General features: G+C 49.1%; 1 protein-coding gene across 3 annotated transcripts in view; it reads left to right on the top strand.

Annotated features, from left to right (window-relative positions):
- Positions 1-19,247, top strand: part of MDGA1 (MAM domain containing glycosylphosphatidylinositol anchor 1) — a 55,836-nt gene that overhangs the window by 23,894 nt on the left and 12,695 nt on the right. For all 3 annotated transcript variants that reach the window (XM_012722405.1, XM_004673439.2, XM_012722414.1), the window contains exons 2-7: positions 7,045-7,184; positions 11,558-11,732; positions 13,422-13,618; positions 14,343-14,475; positions 14,712-14,981; positions 16,686-17,015. In XM_012722405.1, coding sequence (XP_012577859.1) covers positions 7,045-7,184; positions 11,558-11,732; positions 13,422-13,618; positions 14,343-14,475; positions 14,712-14,981; positions 16,686-17,015 — 1,245 coding nt within the window. The remainder of the gene's footprint in view (positions 1-7,044; positions 7,185-11,557; positions 11,733-13,421; positions 13,619-14,342; positions 14,476-14,711; positions 14,982-16,685; positions 17,016-19,247) is intronic.

Genomic DNA, 19,247 nt, shown 5'->3' with positions numbered 1-19,247 from the left:
GGGAGCAGAAGCGGAAGCAAAGCCAGTGGGCTTTTAATCACAGTTTCAGTTCACTCTGCTGCCTGCCTGCCTTATGAGCTCTATAGCCTACGGTGGTCCCCTCCGCCCTCCCCATGCCCCCAGGTACTTAATAGCCTCCTTGCCCCTCTGTTGGCAGCTGGGGAGGAAATTCTATGGGAAGATGAGGGTCCTTGGTGAAATTCTCACTCTAGTGAGAATTCACCTTAACATGAGCCCTTGACAATGTTATTTTCCCTCCCTGGGTCTTTAGGGTGCTGGTAGTGCCCACCATTCCCTACAATTTGGGGTGAAATTTGGGGTGAACACTTTTTAGGGAAGAGAGGAGTGGGTTGATAACCCAGACGCACTCTGGTTCTGCCAGAGACACTGTTTCTACCTTCACTGTCCTTGTTGCGTGCCGCCCCAAGGGGGCCATCTCTCATGCCACGGTCTTCTCTCCACCAGGGGCGGGAGTGGGGGGGGGGTGCGCCGTGACTTACAGCTGTTAGTTTTGTGCTGTGTTTTAGATCAGCATTCTCCACTCATTTTAAAAAGAGCACTTCTATCTTATAAGATGTTAAGAGATACTCTGGGAAGAAAGCTTTTATGGTCAAATAAATTTGGAAAGCACTGGATTCAACCGAGTCACCTGCTTTCTGCAGGACTTTTCAGAGTCTTTAATAATATACTCTGTGCTGAGTCTCTGAGAGGGAGAACATGCAGTGTCCTTATCAGACATGAAAGTCTTCTGCACAGGCCCTCCCTGGTGGCACAACAGGTTAAAGCACAGCATTATGAAGCTTTCCACAGCCACTGCAGCACGAGTTCAATCCCTGGCCAGGGAGCTGACCTATATGGTGTGACAGATCTCTCCTGTCTCGCCTGCTGCTCCCCTCAGCAGTGTATTTCAGTATATCTGCCTGTTCTGCTCCCCACTCTGCCTCTGGTGAATCCTCTCACCACCACCCCCCACCTCAGGCCTGTACCTCAGTTCTTGTATGCATAAATAAATCTTTAAAAAAACAGTCTTCTGCACCCAACCATGGATACACATTATGCCCAGAGGTTGGGAGACATTGTTTTCCTTATCTATGGCACGGGAAACAGGAGGTCTCATAGACCAGAGGCAGGGAAACCTACTTGGCTCCCACCCTTGTCCTGCCCACTGTCCCCCCCAGGTGGTGTCAGGCAGAGATGTTAAAGTCTAGTCTAGACCGTATTACAGACTTTGAGATCCTGAAGAGCCAGAGCTGGTGCTTCATCTAGACCTGGGGATATGCATGCCAGCAGACTCCCCTGGTGACAGAGGCAGGTCAGGGAGTCCATGGAGGACTGAGCAGTGGACAGTGTCCTGGGCTAGCAGGTAGAAGGCCTGGGTTCAAGTCCAAGCTCATTAGAGTCATGTCTCAATGAATGCCTTAGACAGGACATTCCCCATCCTGGACCTGTTTCCTTGTCTGCTCAAGGTTAAATATGACTTGCGCTTCTGCTTTTCAGAACAGGGGGGAGGAGCCTGGAAATTAGCTGCATCCCAGGAATGGACCAGCTGTCATCATCTGTGGCAGATAAGGCAGGGTCCTTTCATGCAGTGTTTGCAGGCTCCTGGAAAAGTGGGTTCTTGGGAGGAGGGCAGGATTATTTATAGGATAATATGCTGGCTGTTTAGATTAAGGACCGTGTACCAGATGCTGTTTTAAACACTTGATGTGAGTTTCCTTATTTATTCCTCACACAACCCCATTTTACAAATGAGAAGGCTAAGGTTTAAGTAGCTTGCTGAAAGGCACAAAATAACTTGCTGAAAGCTAAGCATGTGAGTGGGGAGAGGGAAGATCAGAAAAGACCTCCATCCTTCCTGTCCTGTTTTCCGAGTCCCTGAAGCCCTGCACAGCCCTCAACATAAATTTTGAATGTATTCATGAAATGTCCCTACCGGATTTAATGTCTGCTTTGAACGACTCTATCCCCGGGATATAGAGGGAACCACAGAGGGTGGTCTTCTGTCCCCAAATCCTGCCTCTGCTTAATCATTCCAGGGGCTGTCATTTATGGAGAGAGCACATAGTGCTTGACCATATGTTTTACAAGTACTGTATTAAACTCTCACACCAGCCCTGGGAGAAGGCATCGTTATTCCCACTTTACAAGAGGCTGAGACTCAGAGAAGTTAAGTAATTTGCCCAGATTACCGAGGAATTAGTCCTAGATGTGGGGCTTCTCTGCCCTGCTTTCCCATCCCTCCGAAGCAGATCTCCTCTCTGCCTGCTGTCCCGGGGTCACGTCGCCAGCTTTAGAGTTGTCATGGCACTCCCCACACTCAGAAACCATCCTGTTCGTTTCTGCTTCCTTGTTTGCTGTCTGTCTCCCCAACAATGCTCTTTCAGAGCTTCCCTTGTTTGCTCTTCATGACGGTCTCTCCAGCACAGTGACTGGCTCGAAGCATTTGTCGTTTGACCCACTGAATGAAGGGATTATGTCATGGGGCCTCTTGACACACGCGCTGGCCTGGCTGCCTTGGGAAACAGAAGATGTTGCCGCTGGCACTGCCTTACTGAGGTGTGCAGAGCTGGAGGTTGAGGTTACATGGGTGCCGGTGACTCCACAGGGGCTCTTTCGGTTCATGGTTCCGGCCCTTCCAGGTGCACAGAGTTGGGAGACTGACTCAAGTGATGGGAACTCAATGGAGGATGGAGGGCAAGTTGAAATGCCAAATGAGGGGCCCTGGGCACTTTGTAACAGCCAGTCTTCCCTCCGGGAGGAAAAGCTCCACCTAAGAGTCGGCTCAGGGAGTGACTTCTGAGGGGGAGTCAGAGTAAAGGAAGTAGAGACCTATAATGGTTAGTGTCACCAAAGGCAATGGGATCACTTCCATGGGGCAAGGCCAGATGCAAGCCTTTTTAAAAAATCGAAATGTGGGCCATCCCTGGTGGTGCAGCGGGTTAAAGCACTAAGAAGCTAAAGCCACTGCAGCATGAGTTCGATCCCTGCTCCAGAGGTGACCCACATGGCACAGCAGACCTCTCCTGACCCGCCTGTTGCACCTCTCAGCAGTGTACTTTGTCAGTGGGCCTGTTCTGCTCCCCACTCTGTCTCTGGTGAAGCCTCTCACCGCCCCCGCACCTCTGGCCTGTACCCCAGTTCTGTATGCGTAAATAAATAAATCTTAAAAAAAAAAAAAATGGAAATGTGGCCCTCCCTGGTGATGCAATGTGATAGGGTGCAGCACTGCAAGCTAGCCACAGCCGCTTCAGTGCGAGTTGATCCCTAGCCCTGGAGGTGACCACATGGCGCCACAGACCTCTCCTGCCTCTCCCGCTGCTCTGCACTGCTGTATACTTCATTGATCTACCTGTTCTGCTCCCCTTTCTGTTTCTAGTGAATCTTCTCACCGCCCCTGCACCTCTAGCCTATACCCCAGTTCTGTATGCATAATAAATAAATCTTTTTTTAAAAAACGAAATGTAATGTAGACATGATACACTCTTTAGTAAGTAACTTGACGCATGTCTACCCAGCCACATCCCTGCTGCTCAGATTAATATGTCGAATATCTTCTTCCCACTGGATGGGGTTCCACCTTCTCCCCAGAATGTTCTTTTGTGCCCAACAATCCCCACCCCCACCCAAGGGCAACTGCTATTTGTTGTTTGTTTTTACTTGTGATTTTTAAAACATGGGCCATCATCATGCATTTGCCTGCCCTCTGCACAGAGGCCATGCTGATACTCTGTGTTCCAATTTCAGTGTGTGGGCTCCTGAAGCCAGCACAGGCCACTGCTGTTAGATCTCTGTTACTGTAAGACTGTTATTTCCAGTTCTGAATTGCAAATACTCGAACGTGCACACTATTTATTTTTTTGTGTCTGAATTCCTTCACTGAAATTGTGCCTGGAGATTTGACAGCCTCACTGTATCTATCAGTAGTAGTTCATTTTAAAAATTTCTGTGTAATATTCCACTGTGGGAAGGTACTAGAATTTCTTTGCCTCTGCTTCTCTTGATGCTTCTGGCTTTTTGCTACATGAATACAGATGCTATGAATATTCTGGAATCTACTTTGGTGGTGACAGCACCCATTTCTACTCGGTACATAATCGAGTGGAATTGCTGGGTCATGGTGTAGAAACACTTGTTTTGCCCTGGTATCTCCTTGACCAAATCTGTCCCAAAGCAGTTCTGCTATTTTAGAGTTGGAGTCTTTTTATTTTATATACATTTAGATCATTGTTTGCTTTTGTAGAATGCATGCTTTCTCCTCTCTGGTGCAGTCCCCTGAGATTCCCACCAATTCACCCATGCACCATCACCATAGTCCCTTGAACTCTTCCCACTCCTGTTTTGATCCGTTTCCTTCTTCCTCCCCTGCAGAATATTAGAGTTGGAGAATCTTAACAGTTAATGGCATCAAAAGGAGTCCTCATCCATATAATGATGATTAGATCCAAATTTGTTAAGGGCTCCCATCCTGGTCTCCATTGAAGAAACACACAGTCATGTGGCCAGAGGCCTTCTGTCAACTGACCAGACCCCATATTTTCTGACGTATGTTGGCTGGACACTAAGAAAGTCCAGCTCTTTTTCAGTATTCCTTGTCAGACACCAAAGCTTGCCCTTACAACACTTCCTAGCCATGAGCATGTCACACTGCCCAAGTGTGACACAGCTTATTTTCCATTGGAGCCTGTTGAATCAATCTCTTCCATGTCAAGAGGCACCCCAGGCCTCTTGCAGACATCATGGTCTCATTAGCAGCTGGCATGTACCTCATGCCTTGGTGGGCTGCTTCCTGATGAGATTCCCAGGGTCCTAGGACAGATGGCCAGGGCAGATGGCTCTCTCTTGCACCTGGTGGTGATGCTGGTGTATTTTCATGATAGGGTGTGACAGTTTCAGACCCATTCCCCAGATTCTAAGCTGTTCTTATTTAGGAACATACCCTGATTATAAGAAAAGTGTCAGTTGAAAAAGATCTCAGAGCTCCCCTAATCTACCTCCTCTCCCACATAAGGAAACTGAGGCCCATGGAAATCTGGCTTGCTCAAGGTCAGGCAATTTGTCCCCTGACCACAAGCCTACATTTATTTCTCTGTGGCCACAGGCAGGCGGGATGGTCACTTGGACGCTCAGACTCTGGGGTGGTGGAACCTGCACTGATCACAGAACCTGCTGCTGTATGCACACTTTAGTGGTTAATCTGTCACTCCTGATTACTGTCTCACAGGCTTCCCGGCCTGCAATGAGGTTGCCTCTATGGACCCACCTCTGCACTTAGTTCATGTCTGTCACTTCAGTGTTGGTGGGAGAAATTCCATTAAGGTACTTCTGTGGCATCTGTGGAACACACCTTTCATTTATTCAAGGTCACTGTCACACCCACCCTGTGGGTTCTCAGCATTCTCTTCATATAGAGATGCGAAAAAGAAGGTCCACAGGTTTGCCCCAGGTAATATACAATCTAGCATTCTTCTCTGTCAATTAACATGAAATTAGTTCTGAGATCTCATTTGAAAGCTGCCTCTTCCATAGAGCCTTCTATGATTCTTCCTCCAGCCTATGGGGCTGTCTCTCTCCTCTAACCTCCTGGGATCTTCTATGTCTGTCTTACAGTGCTAAGCACCTTCACCATGAGATACTCCTATAAATTCATTCAGTTAACATTTACTGAAGGCCCAAGGCATTTAAGACCCTATGCTGGAGATACCTAGATGAAGCTCAGTCTGGTAGAGGGAAAGACAGGAATCCTAAATTTGATGGTCACACAGATCTGATGCTTTGTTGTTGTGTAAGAGGAGTGACGGCTACTGGAGGATGAGGTACATACAGGTCAATCATGGGCCACTTCCAGAGGAAGTTGCACACTTAATGTACAGTTGCTATCTCATCTTTGTGTACCTCTTGAGGACAAGGACTCTTGTTTTCACTTGCTTGTGTCCTTTATGCCCTGGCTCAGTTCTGCTAACTGTATTCTCTCCAACCTCACACAAATGTGAACTTGAGGGTGTTGCCCTTGTTCCCAGAGTCCCAGCATTGGTGAGCAAGGGGCTGGCTTGCCTTTAAGACAGTGGTACTAGACATGAAGGAAGAGCTGTGAACTTTTCCAGCTTAGTCATTTTCCTCTGGTCCCCCCAGTCACATCCTAACTCTGATGCCCTGGTTCTAGCCAAAAGGGAGCCACAGTATACTGAGAGCTTCCAGGCACTGGTGAGAGCTTCCTTTCCTTGGAGAGGAGGCTTGCAGAGACTCAAGAAACAAGGGAAAGTAGCAGGCCTTTGAGAAGACGGTGTAACTGTGGCGTTCAGCAGGTGAGGTTAGATTCCCTAAAAATAAAGCAGAGATTGTGGGGGGTGAGGGAGGATGGTTCAAGCAAGTGATTGCTGAGAAAATACTCTCAGGAGAAATTATATGGAAACAACCAAGCCAAAACGTGGTTCAACCAATTTAGCCTCCTCCTGTTCCTACTGGGTTCTGCAGTGTGAATAGCATGTGGAATGTGTGTGTGTGTGTGTGTGTGTGTGTGCGCGCGCGCGCATTTGTGCACTAGAGGAGGGGTAAACCCTAAGGCATTTCTGGCCCATGTGGACCCACCAGCTACGTGTAATTTCCTGGGGAAGACGAACTCTGTGTCACTAGCAGCCAACATGCACAGCAGCTGGGGGTGGGAGAGGTGGTAGATATATCTGCCACATACAGGGACCTGGGTCAGGTACCAGAAACCTCCACCAAAGAGGGCTGCCGAGACATGGCACTCATTGAGTGACAACCCATCTGCACAGATTACAAAAAAACCTTCACCCTCACTGACCCAGTGAAGAGCACAGATGCTCTGCAAGTGAGTAGGTGGGGAGGAGCTGCCCCTTCCCCAAGTCCCTGGCCTTTCTGGTTCTGGCTTGGGGGTGTGGGAGGAGGCGTTCCTGAGCTCAGTGGCATCAGGCCTCTGTAATGGCGGGGGAGGTCTGGGCCGACCCTTTCCCAATACACTTAGGAGGCACTGAGACCTACCTCCGCACAGCTGTCTCTTGCTTAAACCTCCTCCCTCTCCCCCAGCTCCAGCCCAGGCACAGATCGTGCACGCAGGCCAGGCATGCGTGGTGAAGGAGGACAACATCAGTGAGCGCGTCTACACCATCCGGGAGGGGGACACCCTCGTGCTTCAGTGTCTCGTCACTGGGCATCCTCGGCCCCAGGTAGGTCCCTCCGGGCCTTGCTGGGCCCTCCTGTCCTGGGTGCTGCATGTTCTACCTCCACACTGGGACACAAGGAGAGGCAGCAGGAGCTGGGCACTAGCGCTCACAGAGGCAAGTACGCAGAAGACAGGAGATGAGATGGGGAAATAGCTGGAAAATGAACTCTGTGGGGAAGGCCTGGAAGCTGTGGGCTCACTCACCTGAAAACATTGACAGCCGAGGGGAAAAATCGAATGTCACTTATTCAATGCTCCACTCCATGTCTCTGGTGAGCAGACACATCTTCATGCAGCTTCAACCAAAGTTAGAGGATGGACTGTGTGCCAGACGTCTGATAGGTGCTTGCTCTATTTTTCCTCTTTGGGTCCTCACATCTGTGAAAGGTGAATTTGTGCCCTTATTTTACAGTAGAAGAAGTCAAAGCACAGGGAGGTTGGGCAAACACCCAAGGTCAAGTGGTTTCTGAAAGGGAGGGAGCAGAATCCGAAGCTAGAACCAGTGTTCTCTGTAGCTTAGGACACCTCCTCCCAGCTTTTCAAACTCTGGGCTGGGGCTCCCGGGGTTACCAAAGAGAGAATCTGATCGCTATTTCCGGTAGGCAAGCCCCACAATCAGCGTTAAAAGACTCAGAGCAACTGGAAAGCAAGCAACACATGGTGACTCACCTGGAAATGCCAGGTGAATTTTGCCCCAGACCAGATGTGAGGTCCAGGCAGGAAGTGTTGGCCAGATGTCACTAAGCACTGAGGGGAGAGATGGGTAATGGGGCCTAGGGGGTGGATGGACTTGTTTGGGGAGTGACTTTGATCTTTAGTAGAAGAGATTTCAATGGGCTCCCGGGAAGCATGGAGAAATGGGAGGTCCTTTTGGGGGGTAATTTTGGGGAAAGGAGACTTGGCTTGAGATAAGCAGATAGGCAAGAAAGCCCCTGGAGATTCTTTTCACCTGAAACTGTCATCGCCACTTGCTCCTTCTCAAAGGTTTGTTTAGAAGTCAAACAGGGCTGCAGGCCATGTGACTACCACTGGCAGTCAACCCTGCACCCAGGATGCAGCAGGGCCCTCGCTCTCAGGCTGCACTGGTCCTCTGTGTGTGACCGCTTGTGCACCTCGCATGTGCGTTGGCTGTGGTTGTGGCCATTGCGTGGGTATCACGGTTCTGGCCGTGCAAGCACACACACACTTTTCTGTTTTCATCACTCCACTTGTTCCCGAGGCTCAAACCCATGGTTTCCTGTCAGACCCTGTCTCGTCTCCTCCCCCACACTGAACCAGCCTTTGAGGCCTTTCTTTTTGTCTCTTAAATGTGTCTTCTCCTCTGTTCTTCATCACCCTTCAGTGCTGTCCTCTGAACCATGATAGTGCACTCTAACTGGCGTCCCATTCCCCCACATCTCCCTTCTAGTCCATTCCTGCACCCTTCTCTGGAGTCTTCATCCCCAAACCTGCTGTGTCATCTCATTCCCCTGCTCAGAAATCTTCAATAGCTCTTCATTTCCTACCATACCCAGTTCATATTCCCAGGGCTGGAAGAAAAGATGCCCAAACCCAGCCCTTTCTTGCCTTTCCTGTATGGTCTCCCGCTGCTGTCCTGGGCACACCCTGTGCCCCTGTTGAACTTGCCCAAGTATGCATGGTTCACCCCTGCATTAGGCATTGTTGCTTACCTCTCCTAAATTGGTTTCTAGCTCCTTATTTGCTCATTTCACTGCTAGGTGCCACAACCTTCTATGGCCCCCGAGGACACAGCTCCAGTTCCTGTATTTACGGAGCATCTGGCCTAGTAGGAAAGAGGGGATACTGTCCCATGGAGTACTCCTGGGTCAGGTTGGGGGGGCCGAGTGGGCATGGAATTCTCTACTCCAAAAAAATTGCAAGAAAGAAATCTCTAGGAGCTTACAAAAAAGAAGGAATTCAGAGCTAGGACAGCTGAGGAACTTGGTCCTTGGAGGGACTTAGGCTGCATTCTCACCTCAGGGGTAGTGGTGTGTAGATGCATGTTGGGGAGAGGTATGAGTAGAAGCCACCAGTTCATCTGTATGTAGAACAAGACTCTACCTAAAGCTGCAAGTTCAACAAGAGAGGTACCACCCCATGGATGGGGACGAGAAGATCCTTGTTCCAGAATCACAGCAGGGTGTGAACTCTGTACTTCAGGATGTAGGTACAGTCATCTGAGACAGAATTGACCTCAGGCCTGTCTGTGTCTTGCACTGTGCAAGTGGTGAGGGAACCCTAAAGTGAGACACAAGTATAAACTTGGAATTTGTGACCCTATATATTTTGGGCATTGGAAACCATAAAACTATACTACAGACAGGCCTCTAAGGGCCCGGGTGGGATTTCCATGAAAGATAATCCCCACTGATTACAAACCAGGGAAGTAAAAAATTTAAAACACATTTAAAAATAGAATACCAGGAGTGTCAGGTCCTAGAAGCAAATAATCGAGCAGCTCACATCTGAGGCAGCAGAGATAACAGAGCAACCTGACAGGATCTTTAAAATAACTATGTTTACAATGCTTAAAGAGATAATGGAAGGAATACGACCTGCAAGACAGTTAAAACTTGATCAGTTAGCTATGGGGAAAAAAGCAAATAGAAATCCTAGAAATAAAAATAATACAGTGTTTTGAAAATTTTGACCTCAATATTATGGTGATAGCTAAAGAGAAAATAAGTGAACAGGATAGATATGAAGAAATCAGCCCCAATACAATGGAGAAGACAAAGAGATGGAAAACTGAGCAAGAAGTTGGGAGGGAGGTCAGAATGAGAATCTACAACATCAGCTTAGGCATGCTAGGAGAACAGACTAGAGATGGCTTACAGGGAAGGAATTTAGAGGTAAGAACTGAGGATTTTGTAGAACTGAGAAAGCCATGAACTGGGATATAAAGCAAACCTGCCCCTCAGCAGTATATAAACCTACCTTATCCAGAGAAATCAGAGCAATTACAAAATGTCAACTACAAAAAGAAAACAAAATTCCCTGCTCTTTTCTCTCTCCAAAGCACCTTTTGACCTAAGTGTGAATTGCCACACTGCCTGTCGCCTCCCCAAAGTCTTGTAACCTCTGGGTGGGGAGGTGATGAGCAGCAGCACTGTGGCCTGCAGTGGCCCCTCCCTGCACCCAAACTTTGCCCTTTCACCCACTTCTCTCCAATGTTGTTATTTTTATGACCCATGACTTGATCTGCTCACTGAGACCAGGGCCTTGCTCTGTCTCTGTGCTGTGCACTCCTCACCAACTTTAAGGTGGAAGTTTCCCTGCCCCGCTCCCCAGTCCTTAAGATGTGATCCGGGACCAGTCTTTCTAAGGCCTCTGGTTGGTTCTTCAGGCAGTAGCTGCAAGTTCTTGTGTGACCCTTCATCTTTTGCCATTCTCCAAGGCAGTGTTAATAATTGGAATTTGAGAGAATAATGTACACCAGGCACCACACATATGTACTTTCTTTCTAAACCTCACAATAACCCTGCAAAGTGGGTATTATGCTATGTTAGTTTTCTATTGTTGCGTAACAAATATTCCAAAAACGTAGGGACATAGAACAACAAACCCTTATTGTCACACAGTTCCTGCAGGATGGAAATCCAGGAGCCACTGGCCTGGCTAGTTCTGGCTCAGGGTCTCCCAGGAGGCTGCGGTCATCTGAGGACTAACTCGGACTGAAGGCTCCACTTCCGAGCTAACGCCCCTGGCTGCTGTCCTTCAGGGTGGGCTTCTTCCTAAGGCTTCAGTGGGCTTTCCCCAGCGCAAGTGACGGGAGATGGTGACTAAGATGGCTATCAGTCTTTTATAATCTGATCGTGGCAATGACATACCATCACATGTGCCCTATTCTACTGGTCACACAGACCATCCCTGGTAGAAAGTGGGAGGGGGGTTCCTGAGACAGGAATCGCTGGGGACCATCATGGAGGCTGGTGACCACACAGAGCTCTTTCACCCATAAGAAATCTGAAGCTGAGAGGTGAATAACCTACTCAAGGCCACTAAGCTAGCAAGTGGAATAATAGAACAATTGTATTAAGTTAATCTTCCAGGCATTATCTACCCAGTAGCCCTCAGAGCAAGGTAAACATTTTAGAGAAGGAAAGGAAGACAGAAAAAATTAGGTAACTTGCCCACCCACCCATCTTCCAGCAACTGCCCATACTTTCAAGCCCCTTCCGTCTGACCCCAGATTCCCCAGGCTTTTCACCCAGCCTCCTGGGCAGTCCCAGGGGTGTTTGGGTTAGCTTCCTAGGTCTTTGTGTGCCCCCCCCCACGAGTATGGGGGCAGGGCCTTCACCCTGGAGGCCCTTGACCTCATTGCAATGTCTGCTGCGCCTTCACCGCCCCCTCCCCCCACCCCCCACCCGGGCCCAGGTGCGGTGGACCAAGACGGCAGGCAGTGCCTCCGACAAGTTCCAGGAGACCTCTGTATTCAACGAGACGCTGCGTATTGAGCGCATCGCACGCACGCAGGGCGGCCGCTACTACTGCAAGGCGGAGAACGGCGTGGGGGTGCCGGCCATCAAGTCCATCCGCGTGGACGTGCAGTGTGAGTCCAGACCCATCCAACCCATCCCCGGGTCAGGGGTTGCCCCCACCCCCACTCCCGGGAAATAGGTTGGGGAGGAGGTGTGGAGGAGAAGATGGAAAAGTGTTATCTTGCTGGAAGATGCCTGGAGAAGTCCTTCAGAACTAGAAAGGCATCTCTGCCGTGTCTCTCACATGGTTCCCTGTGAACCTTGCTACATCTCTCTGAACTGTTATAAAGGGCAGGGCAGGCTGGATTATACCGGTCTCACAGATGAAGAAACGGAGGCGTCGAGGCGTGGAGACTTGCTCACTCACAAGGTCTCCTCCTTCGGGTCTGTGGCCTTCCCATAGTGCCCCGACTGTCTGCTTTTGTCCCAGGAGCAACCCTGAGACTTCCCTATGGCACCACTTACAGGACCATGTACCCTTCACCCTTTGCCACTTGCTGAGTAGGAGACTTCTAGTCCCTACTTGCTTCATGGAGTACCCTTCACCCTTTGCCACTTACTTGCTGAGTGGATTGCCCCTGATTTCCAAAGCTACCTCCCTATCCAGCTCTGTGCCCATTCAGGCTGACCCAGGTACTCAGAAGATGCAAGGCCAGGCTCCAGGGTCTGTCTGACAGTTTCCTAAAGTATACACAAAGCCTAACCAGTGAACATTCCCCCCTTATAGAGTGGCGATCTCTGGAACCCCAGACCCTTTCTTCGGTCCTCAGTCAGACGCCCAGAGCCCTGCCAAACCCCGGGACTGAAGTCATTGGATCACTGCTGTATTATTGGTGCAGCAGGGCCTGCTGGGTGTGGCCTGAGCATCACCAAGACCCCTCTCTGCCCTTGGCCTTGATCATCACTTCTGTCCAAGTGGCCCGTGGAAGGAGGACAGAATATGATGGGGTGATGGGACATTCATTGTAGACTATTAGAATGGAGTGGTGGCGTCTGGTTCACAGTCCCAGCTGCACATCAGAATCTCGAGAGGATCTTTCAAAAAACAATTCTGATGTCTGAGTCCCATTTCCAGAGATTTTGATGTAATTGATTGTATGTGGAACCCTGACATGGGGATTTTTTTTTAACTTTTTAAAATGGGAGATTAACCTAAATCCAATAGACTGCAATGAGCTTAAGTGTACAGTTCAATGAATTCTTTCTTATTGTACACGCATGTGTAAGCACATCCAGTTGAGATACAGAGCATTTCCAGGACCCTAGAAAGTTCTCTCATGCACCTTCCCAATCAATGATCCCCCCAGATGCAATCACTATTCTGACATCATCCGTGAACTCTGATAGGCATCAGCCTTAAAAAGAAAATCTCCATGTAATTCTCATGGGCGAAAAGAGGCAAGAACCATTAGCACAATTTATCGGTGAGGAAACAGGCCCAGAGAGAGAAGGGACATAGGCAGGCCACACTGCAAATTAGTTACTAGTGAACCTGGGATTTGAGCCAGGGTTTCCAGTCTGCAACATCCCCCTTGCAGGTCCCTGGGAAGGGATGAATGAAAAGCCATCAAGCCCAGTCCTTGACATTAAAGCCCTGCCTTTAACGTGTCAGTCAGTTTACGGGGCTGGGAGAGCATCTGGCTCTCTGAATGTATTCCCTGCAGGTGGCTCAGATCTTCCCTAGAGGTTACAGGCACCCAGATCCCCCTCCCCCACCCTGGGTCACCAGCTCTGACTCCGTTAGGGCTATGCCTTTGCAGATCTGGATGAACCAGTGCTGACGGTGCATCAGACAGTGAGTGATGTTCGAGGCAACTTCTACCAAGAGAAGACGGTGTTCCTGCGCTGCACTGTCAACTCCAACCCACCCGCCCGCTTCATCTGGAAGCGGGGCTCCGATACCCTGTCCCACAGCCAGGACAATGGGGTGGACATCTATGAGCCCCTCTACACCCAGGTCAGGATGGGACGCTGGCCTGGTCTCCTCGAGGTTCCCCCACACTCTTCCACCCATACCCAACAAGGGAGGGGAGCTTGGAGGCTGAGGCCCCATTACCTGGAGCTCTTAGGTCTGCCACGCTTTAGCGATTCTGCTCTGACAGAGGCATGGATTGTGACTGGGCTTCACACAACCCTGGGCTGGTGAAATTGGGACAGATGAGAGTGGTGAGAACAGGAGGAAGCACCCCCCAAGGCAACATGCCCTGGAAATTTAGGAAAGGCATTCCAGTAGGCAGGTTCTCTCTACCTGTTGCTGGTAGTGGAGTAGTGGGAATCCACAGTAGGGGGCAGTGATGACTTCTCCTAGGCCCTCTGCCCTCCCAGGGGACTGTGATGAGATGCTCCTGGGCTCTCAGAGTGCCACATGTGGTGGTGACCTGAGGGCCAGCTCCGTGTCTGTCTGGGTTATAAGATGAAGCAAGATTCCCTTCTTACCCCTCCATTTCCCAGAGCAGGGAAACTGGGAACTGAGATCCTGGTTAGTGGGCACCTCAGACCTAGAGAAGCGAGGGAATGGAGAGTGTGACATCCACCCTGGACTCAGGCTTCCTGGGGAGAAATGGCATGGAATTTGGGCAAGATAGGGATTAGAATAGAAATTTGCTTTAACCTCTCATGCTGGGTGAATGTGTGTGGCGACCCAAGCAGACCCCTCACCCCAGTGGTCCACTGCTGCCCAGGGGGAGACCAAGGTCTTGAAGCTGAAGAACCTGCGGCCCCAGGACTATGCCAGCTATACCTGCCAGGTGTCGGTGCGCAACGTCTGTGGCATCCCCGACAAGGCCATCACCTTCCGACTCACCAACACCACAGGTATGGGTGCGCCCCACCCACAGCCCTTGCCCACTGGACTGACACCCCAACCATCAGTCAGTGTCCCACCCCGTACCCTAGGCACATCACCACTGGTGTGGCTCTTCCTCACTGCATGCTCCCTGCCTTCTCTCCTCCTGCCTCCCCCAGTCCCCTGGCATCCCTAGCTCCCTCATTTCCCCCATATCCAGCCCTGCTTCACAGCCCCCTTAGTCCCCACCTCCTTGTCCTCTTAGCACCTCCAGCCCTGAAGCTGTCTGTGAACGAAACTCTGGTGGTGAACCCTGGGGAGAATGTGACGGTGCAGTGTCTGCTGACAGGCGGTGACCCCCTCCCCCAGCTGCAGTGGTCCCATGGGCCAGGCCCACTGCCCCTGGGTGCTTTGGCGCTGGGTGGCACCCTCAGCATTCCTTCGGTGCAGGCCCGAGACTCTGGCTACTACAACTGCACAGCCACCAACAATGTGGGCAACCCTGCCAAGAAGACCGTCAACCTGCTGGTGCGATGTACGTGGCTCCTAAGGGGTGGGTGGGAACTCACAGGCAGATAGGATTCCTGTCCTTCCGGGAACTCCCAGTGACTGGGAGAGGAGCCTCTCTGCCTGCCCTTGGTAGGTGAGACATGCTGAGGTCTGGTTGATTTCCCTGCAATTCAGGTGTCTGCCAGCAGAGGGCAGAGATAAAATTTGTGTACAGTTTTATTTCCCATTTTCAGTCTACATTTCCAAATATAACCTCAACAGTCCAAGAAGTAAAAAGGGCTGGTGTTGGTTACCTACATATTTTTTTATATTGAACAACTGAGGGCACAGAATGTGGGTATGATAGTCTCCAAGAGAAATTTCATGGCTTTCTTCTTACACCATGGTTTCCAGATTACTCATGAAATTGAAGTGAATATCACACACATTTCCACATACCTTATCTGTAAGTCTTTATCAGCATTCATTTCCATGAATCTGAAGATGATAGCTAAATGTAAACGTGATACAAAACTTGGAGTACAATTAAAGGAAAGGAAAATACACTTTCCTTACTAAACTTCAACCTCACTAGTTAACATTACCTGCTCACCGTGATTTTGATTTTGACACTCTGCTTTAAAGAAAGAGTTTACATTTTCTCATATCTGCACCTTTAGGGTGTTGTTTATTAATCAAAGTACAGCATCTAAGAGTCTTCAGATGAAATGGACTGTGTTCATCTCTCACTGACCTGTTCCTGATTCTTTTCATCAAAAGAAAATACTTTTTACTTAATCAGGATGAGAAAGAAAGTAGTCATATTTTGTCTATGATGTCTGGCTTTTCTTTTGGTGGTACTTTTCTCATCAGAAGATTGTTTTTCTCTACCTGACTCCATTTGGCCTTTACAATCTGGGTTGATGACACTGGCATTTCTATCAAAACCTTAGGGTCACCTCTTAGGGTGACATCTAACCTGCTCTGCTGGGCATGTATCCATGTTCAGCCCAATTAGCCTCAACATTAAGCATTCCCTTGGATTATATCAAACAATATTCAGATTTTTAAGAGGCTGGATCTTTCACAAACTTGTGTTTTTATATAACTACATGTAAAATAATATTTTTATTATGAAATGTCACAAACTTTAAAAATTGCACAGATTGGTTGCACAAGCGTCAAACAGAATAAAAGGGATAAAATGTACAAATCTAAATCTCCCCTTCAGTTCCACTCTCCAGGCAGGACCACTATTACCTCCTGGGGAAGCCTTCCAAAATTTGTATTTCGCATGTTCGAGGCTTAAAGCAACAATAGGAATAAAACAGTGTAGTGGGTAAGAGAGCAGGATCTGAGTTTGAATTCAAGGTTTGCTACTCCTCGGGGTAAGTTAATTAGCTTGTCTGAGCCTCAGTTCCCTCCTTTGTAAAATGGGGACCTGTGGGATTTGCTTAGAACAGTGCCAGAGTGTGTTCAGTCAATAGTAATTATAATTATTTCGAAGGTTACTTTTCTACCGTGAGCTTTGAAAATGCCTCTGAGTAAACAGAACAGTTTCCAAGCAAAGAAAATTCATGTGTTTTTTTTTTTCCCCCGTGGGGCATGGGGATTGTAACCTCCACCCTCCAGGAGGGCCAGGTTGAGGGGATGAACTAGGTCTGGAAAGGATGGGACACACCCTTTTCCCCCCCACACCCCCCAGTTTTGGTCCAGCTCCAGCCACCCTTCCCTCCCCATCCACCTACAGCCATGAAGAATGCCACATTCCAGATCACCCCAGATGTGATCAAAGAGAGCGAGAACATACAGCTGGGCCAGGACCTGAAGCTGTCATGCCATGTGGATGCAGTGCCCCAGGAGAAGGTGACCTACCAATGGTTCAAGAACGGCAAGCCAGCACGCATGTCCAAGAGGCTACTAGTGACCCGAAATGACCCCGAGTTGCCTGCTGTCACCAGCAGCCTAGAACTCATTGACCTGCACTTCAGCGACTATGGCACCTACCTGTGTGTGGCTTCCTTCCCAGGGGCACCTGTGCCCGACCTCAGCGTGGAGGTCAACATCTCCTCTGAGACAGGTGGGCAGCTGAAGGAATATTGTGGAGTGTGAGGGAACTGGAGAGACCCACAGAGGGAAGGTGGGGACAAATGGAGGAGGATGCCATTTGTTCATGCCATAAGCATCTGTTAAGTACCTGTTATATTTCAGGCACTGTGTTAGGTGCTGGGCTAGGACTACCTTTAATGAACTTAACAGAAGGCAGATATTTTTCATATAGCTCACAAATAAACAGGCAAGCTATGATACATGAGAGTCAGGAAAGAATGTGTGACCTGACATAGGAAAGAGGAGCAGGAGTTTACTGGGAAAAGGAAAGCAAGAGAGAGTAGAAGAGAAAGGTAAGCCAAAGAATCAGCCTGTGCAAAGGCACTGAGGCTGGAGACTGTTGATTTTTTTTTTTAAAGATTTATTTATTTGTGCATACAGAACTGGGGTACAGGCCAGAGGCTCAGGGGCAGTGAGAGGCTTTACCAGAAACAGAGTGGGGAACAGAACAGGCAGATCAATGAACACTGCTGAGGGGAGCAGCGGGCGGGTCAGGAGAGGTCTGCCACGCCATGTGGTCACCTCCGGGGCCGGCGGGAATCGAACTCATGCGGAAGCGGCTTTAGATTCTCAGTGCTGTGCTTTAACCCGCTGCGCCACCAGGGAGGGCCTGTGTTGACTGTTTTGAGGAATGCAGGAAGGAGAAAGGCTGGGAGAAGAGAGTGAGAATAGAGAGGTTAACAGGGGCCAGGGTATGCAGGGGACCTGGGTGTTTAGTCCAATAATAAATAACAATAATGGAAGAAAATGGCTAACTTTTTTTTATTATTTGATAACAGTTTATTTTTACATCATTTTGTACATTTTTTTTCCCATTTCAATTATAATCCCTGCGGGTTTCCCATCACTAAGTCACCGGTGTGCCATCACCATAGTCCAGTGCACTTCCCTCCATCCCACCCCCCCGTTTTTGATCCCATTCCCCACTCCACCCCCACAAAATGTCTCTGGTATATGGCTGTTCATTATTCTTGTTATTTTCTCGCCTGGTCCATTATACTCCTGCTATGAGTGAAACCATCCGGTATTTTTCTTCCTCTTTCTGGCTTATCTCACTAAGCATGATCTTTCCCAGCTCCATCCAAGTTACTGCGAAAGACATGTGTTTCTCTTTTTTGGTTGCTGAGTAATATTCCAAAAAATGGCTAACTTTTTTTGAGTGTTTGCTACGTGTTCTGATGAATTGATATTTATCTCTTTTGCCTCCATGATTTACCTTACAGGGTAAATCAGTTTTCTCTTTCTTTCTTTTTTTTTTTTTTTCATTTTAAAGATGAAAAAACCAATTCAGAGAGTTTAAGAAATGTGCCCAAAGTAACACAACAATAATGATAATGGTGGAGCTGGCATTCAGACCCAGGCAGTCTGACTGCAGACCCTGCCCTCAGCAGTCCCCTCCCTCCCCAACCCTGAAAAGTTAACTGTTTGAGGATGACAAGAGCTTGGAGGGAAGGACTTTGGGGTGGACCTCTAGAATCCCATCTCCAGTCTTAGCACCTTGCACTGAGGAACTAGCTGACTTTGGCTATGCTTCTTCAAGTCTGTGGGCCTCATCTTCTCCTCCAGGAGAGACTGAACTGGATAGCCTTGGAGGTCACTCTCATCCTGACATCTGCACAGGGGAGGCCGGGTGAAGCTGGGCGAGTTAGGAAAGGCTTCCAGAAGAATGACTTGGGCCGGGGTATGGGAGTGAACCAGCCCCCATCATATCCTCAGGCCCATTGCTCAAGTCTCTTTGTGCCAGACCCTGGGTGAAAAGCTGGAGACTGAGACAAAAAATACTGTACACTCATCCTCAGAGATTCCTTTCTAGTCAGGAAGACAGTGCTGTGGGGAAAGACAGGTTGAGGCCAGAAATGGAAGGGCCAACCATGGAAGTAGGATACAGGGCTAAAGGTGGGTCTGCAGAGCATCCTGGGAACACAAGAGGAAGACCAGCTGCCTGGGGTTGCCAGGGGAGGCCCATCAGGGGAGTCTTTCCTCTTGTGAGCATTTGCTGGATGGGAGAACAAGCCAGAAGAGAACAGGTAGAGAATACACAGGGTATATGAGACTGGCATGTCCAGGGAGTGTGTTCTCCTTACAAGTAGATGCCGTGGCTACGACACAGGATGGGAGAAGGAAGCTGGAAGAGGAGGCTAGGAGTGGCAGAGGGCTTAGCACAGGTCCTTCTTTTCAGAACCAGGTTTTTTTTTTTTTTTTT

The sequence above is a fragment of the Condylura cristata genome, unplaced genomic scaffold (assembly GCF_000260355.1).
Source record: "Condylura cristata isolate star-nosed mole 26May11 unplaced genomic scaffold, ConCri1.0 scaffold00001, whole genome shotgun sequence".
Lineage (NCBI taxonomy): Eukaryota > Metazoa > Chordata > Mammalia > Eulipotyphla > Talpidae > Condylura > Condylura cristata.
Note: the sequence above shows the minus strand (reverse complement) of the source record. Positions and strands in the feature narration are given on the sequence as shown.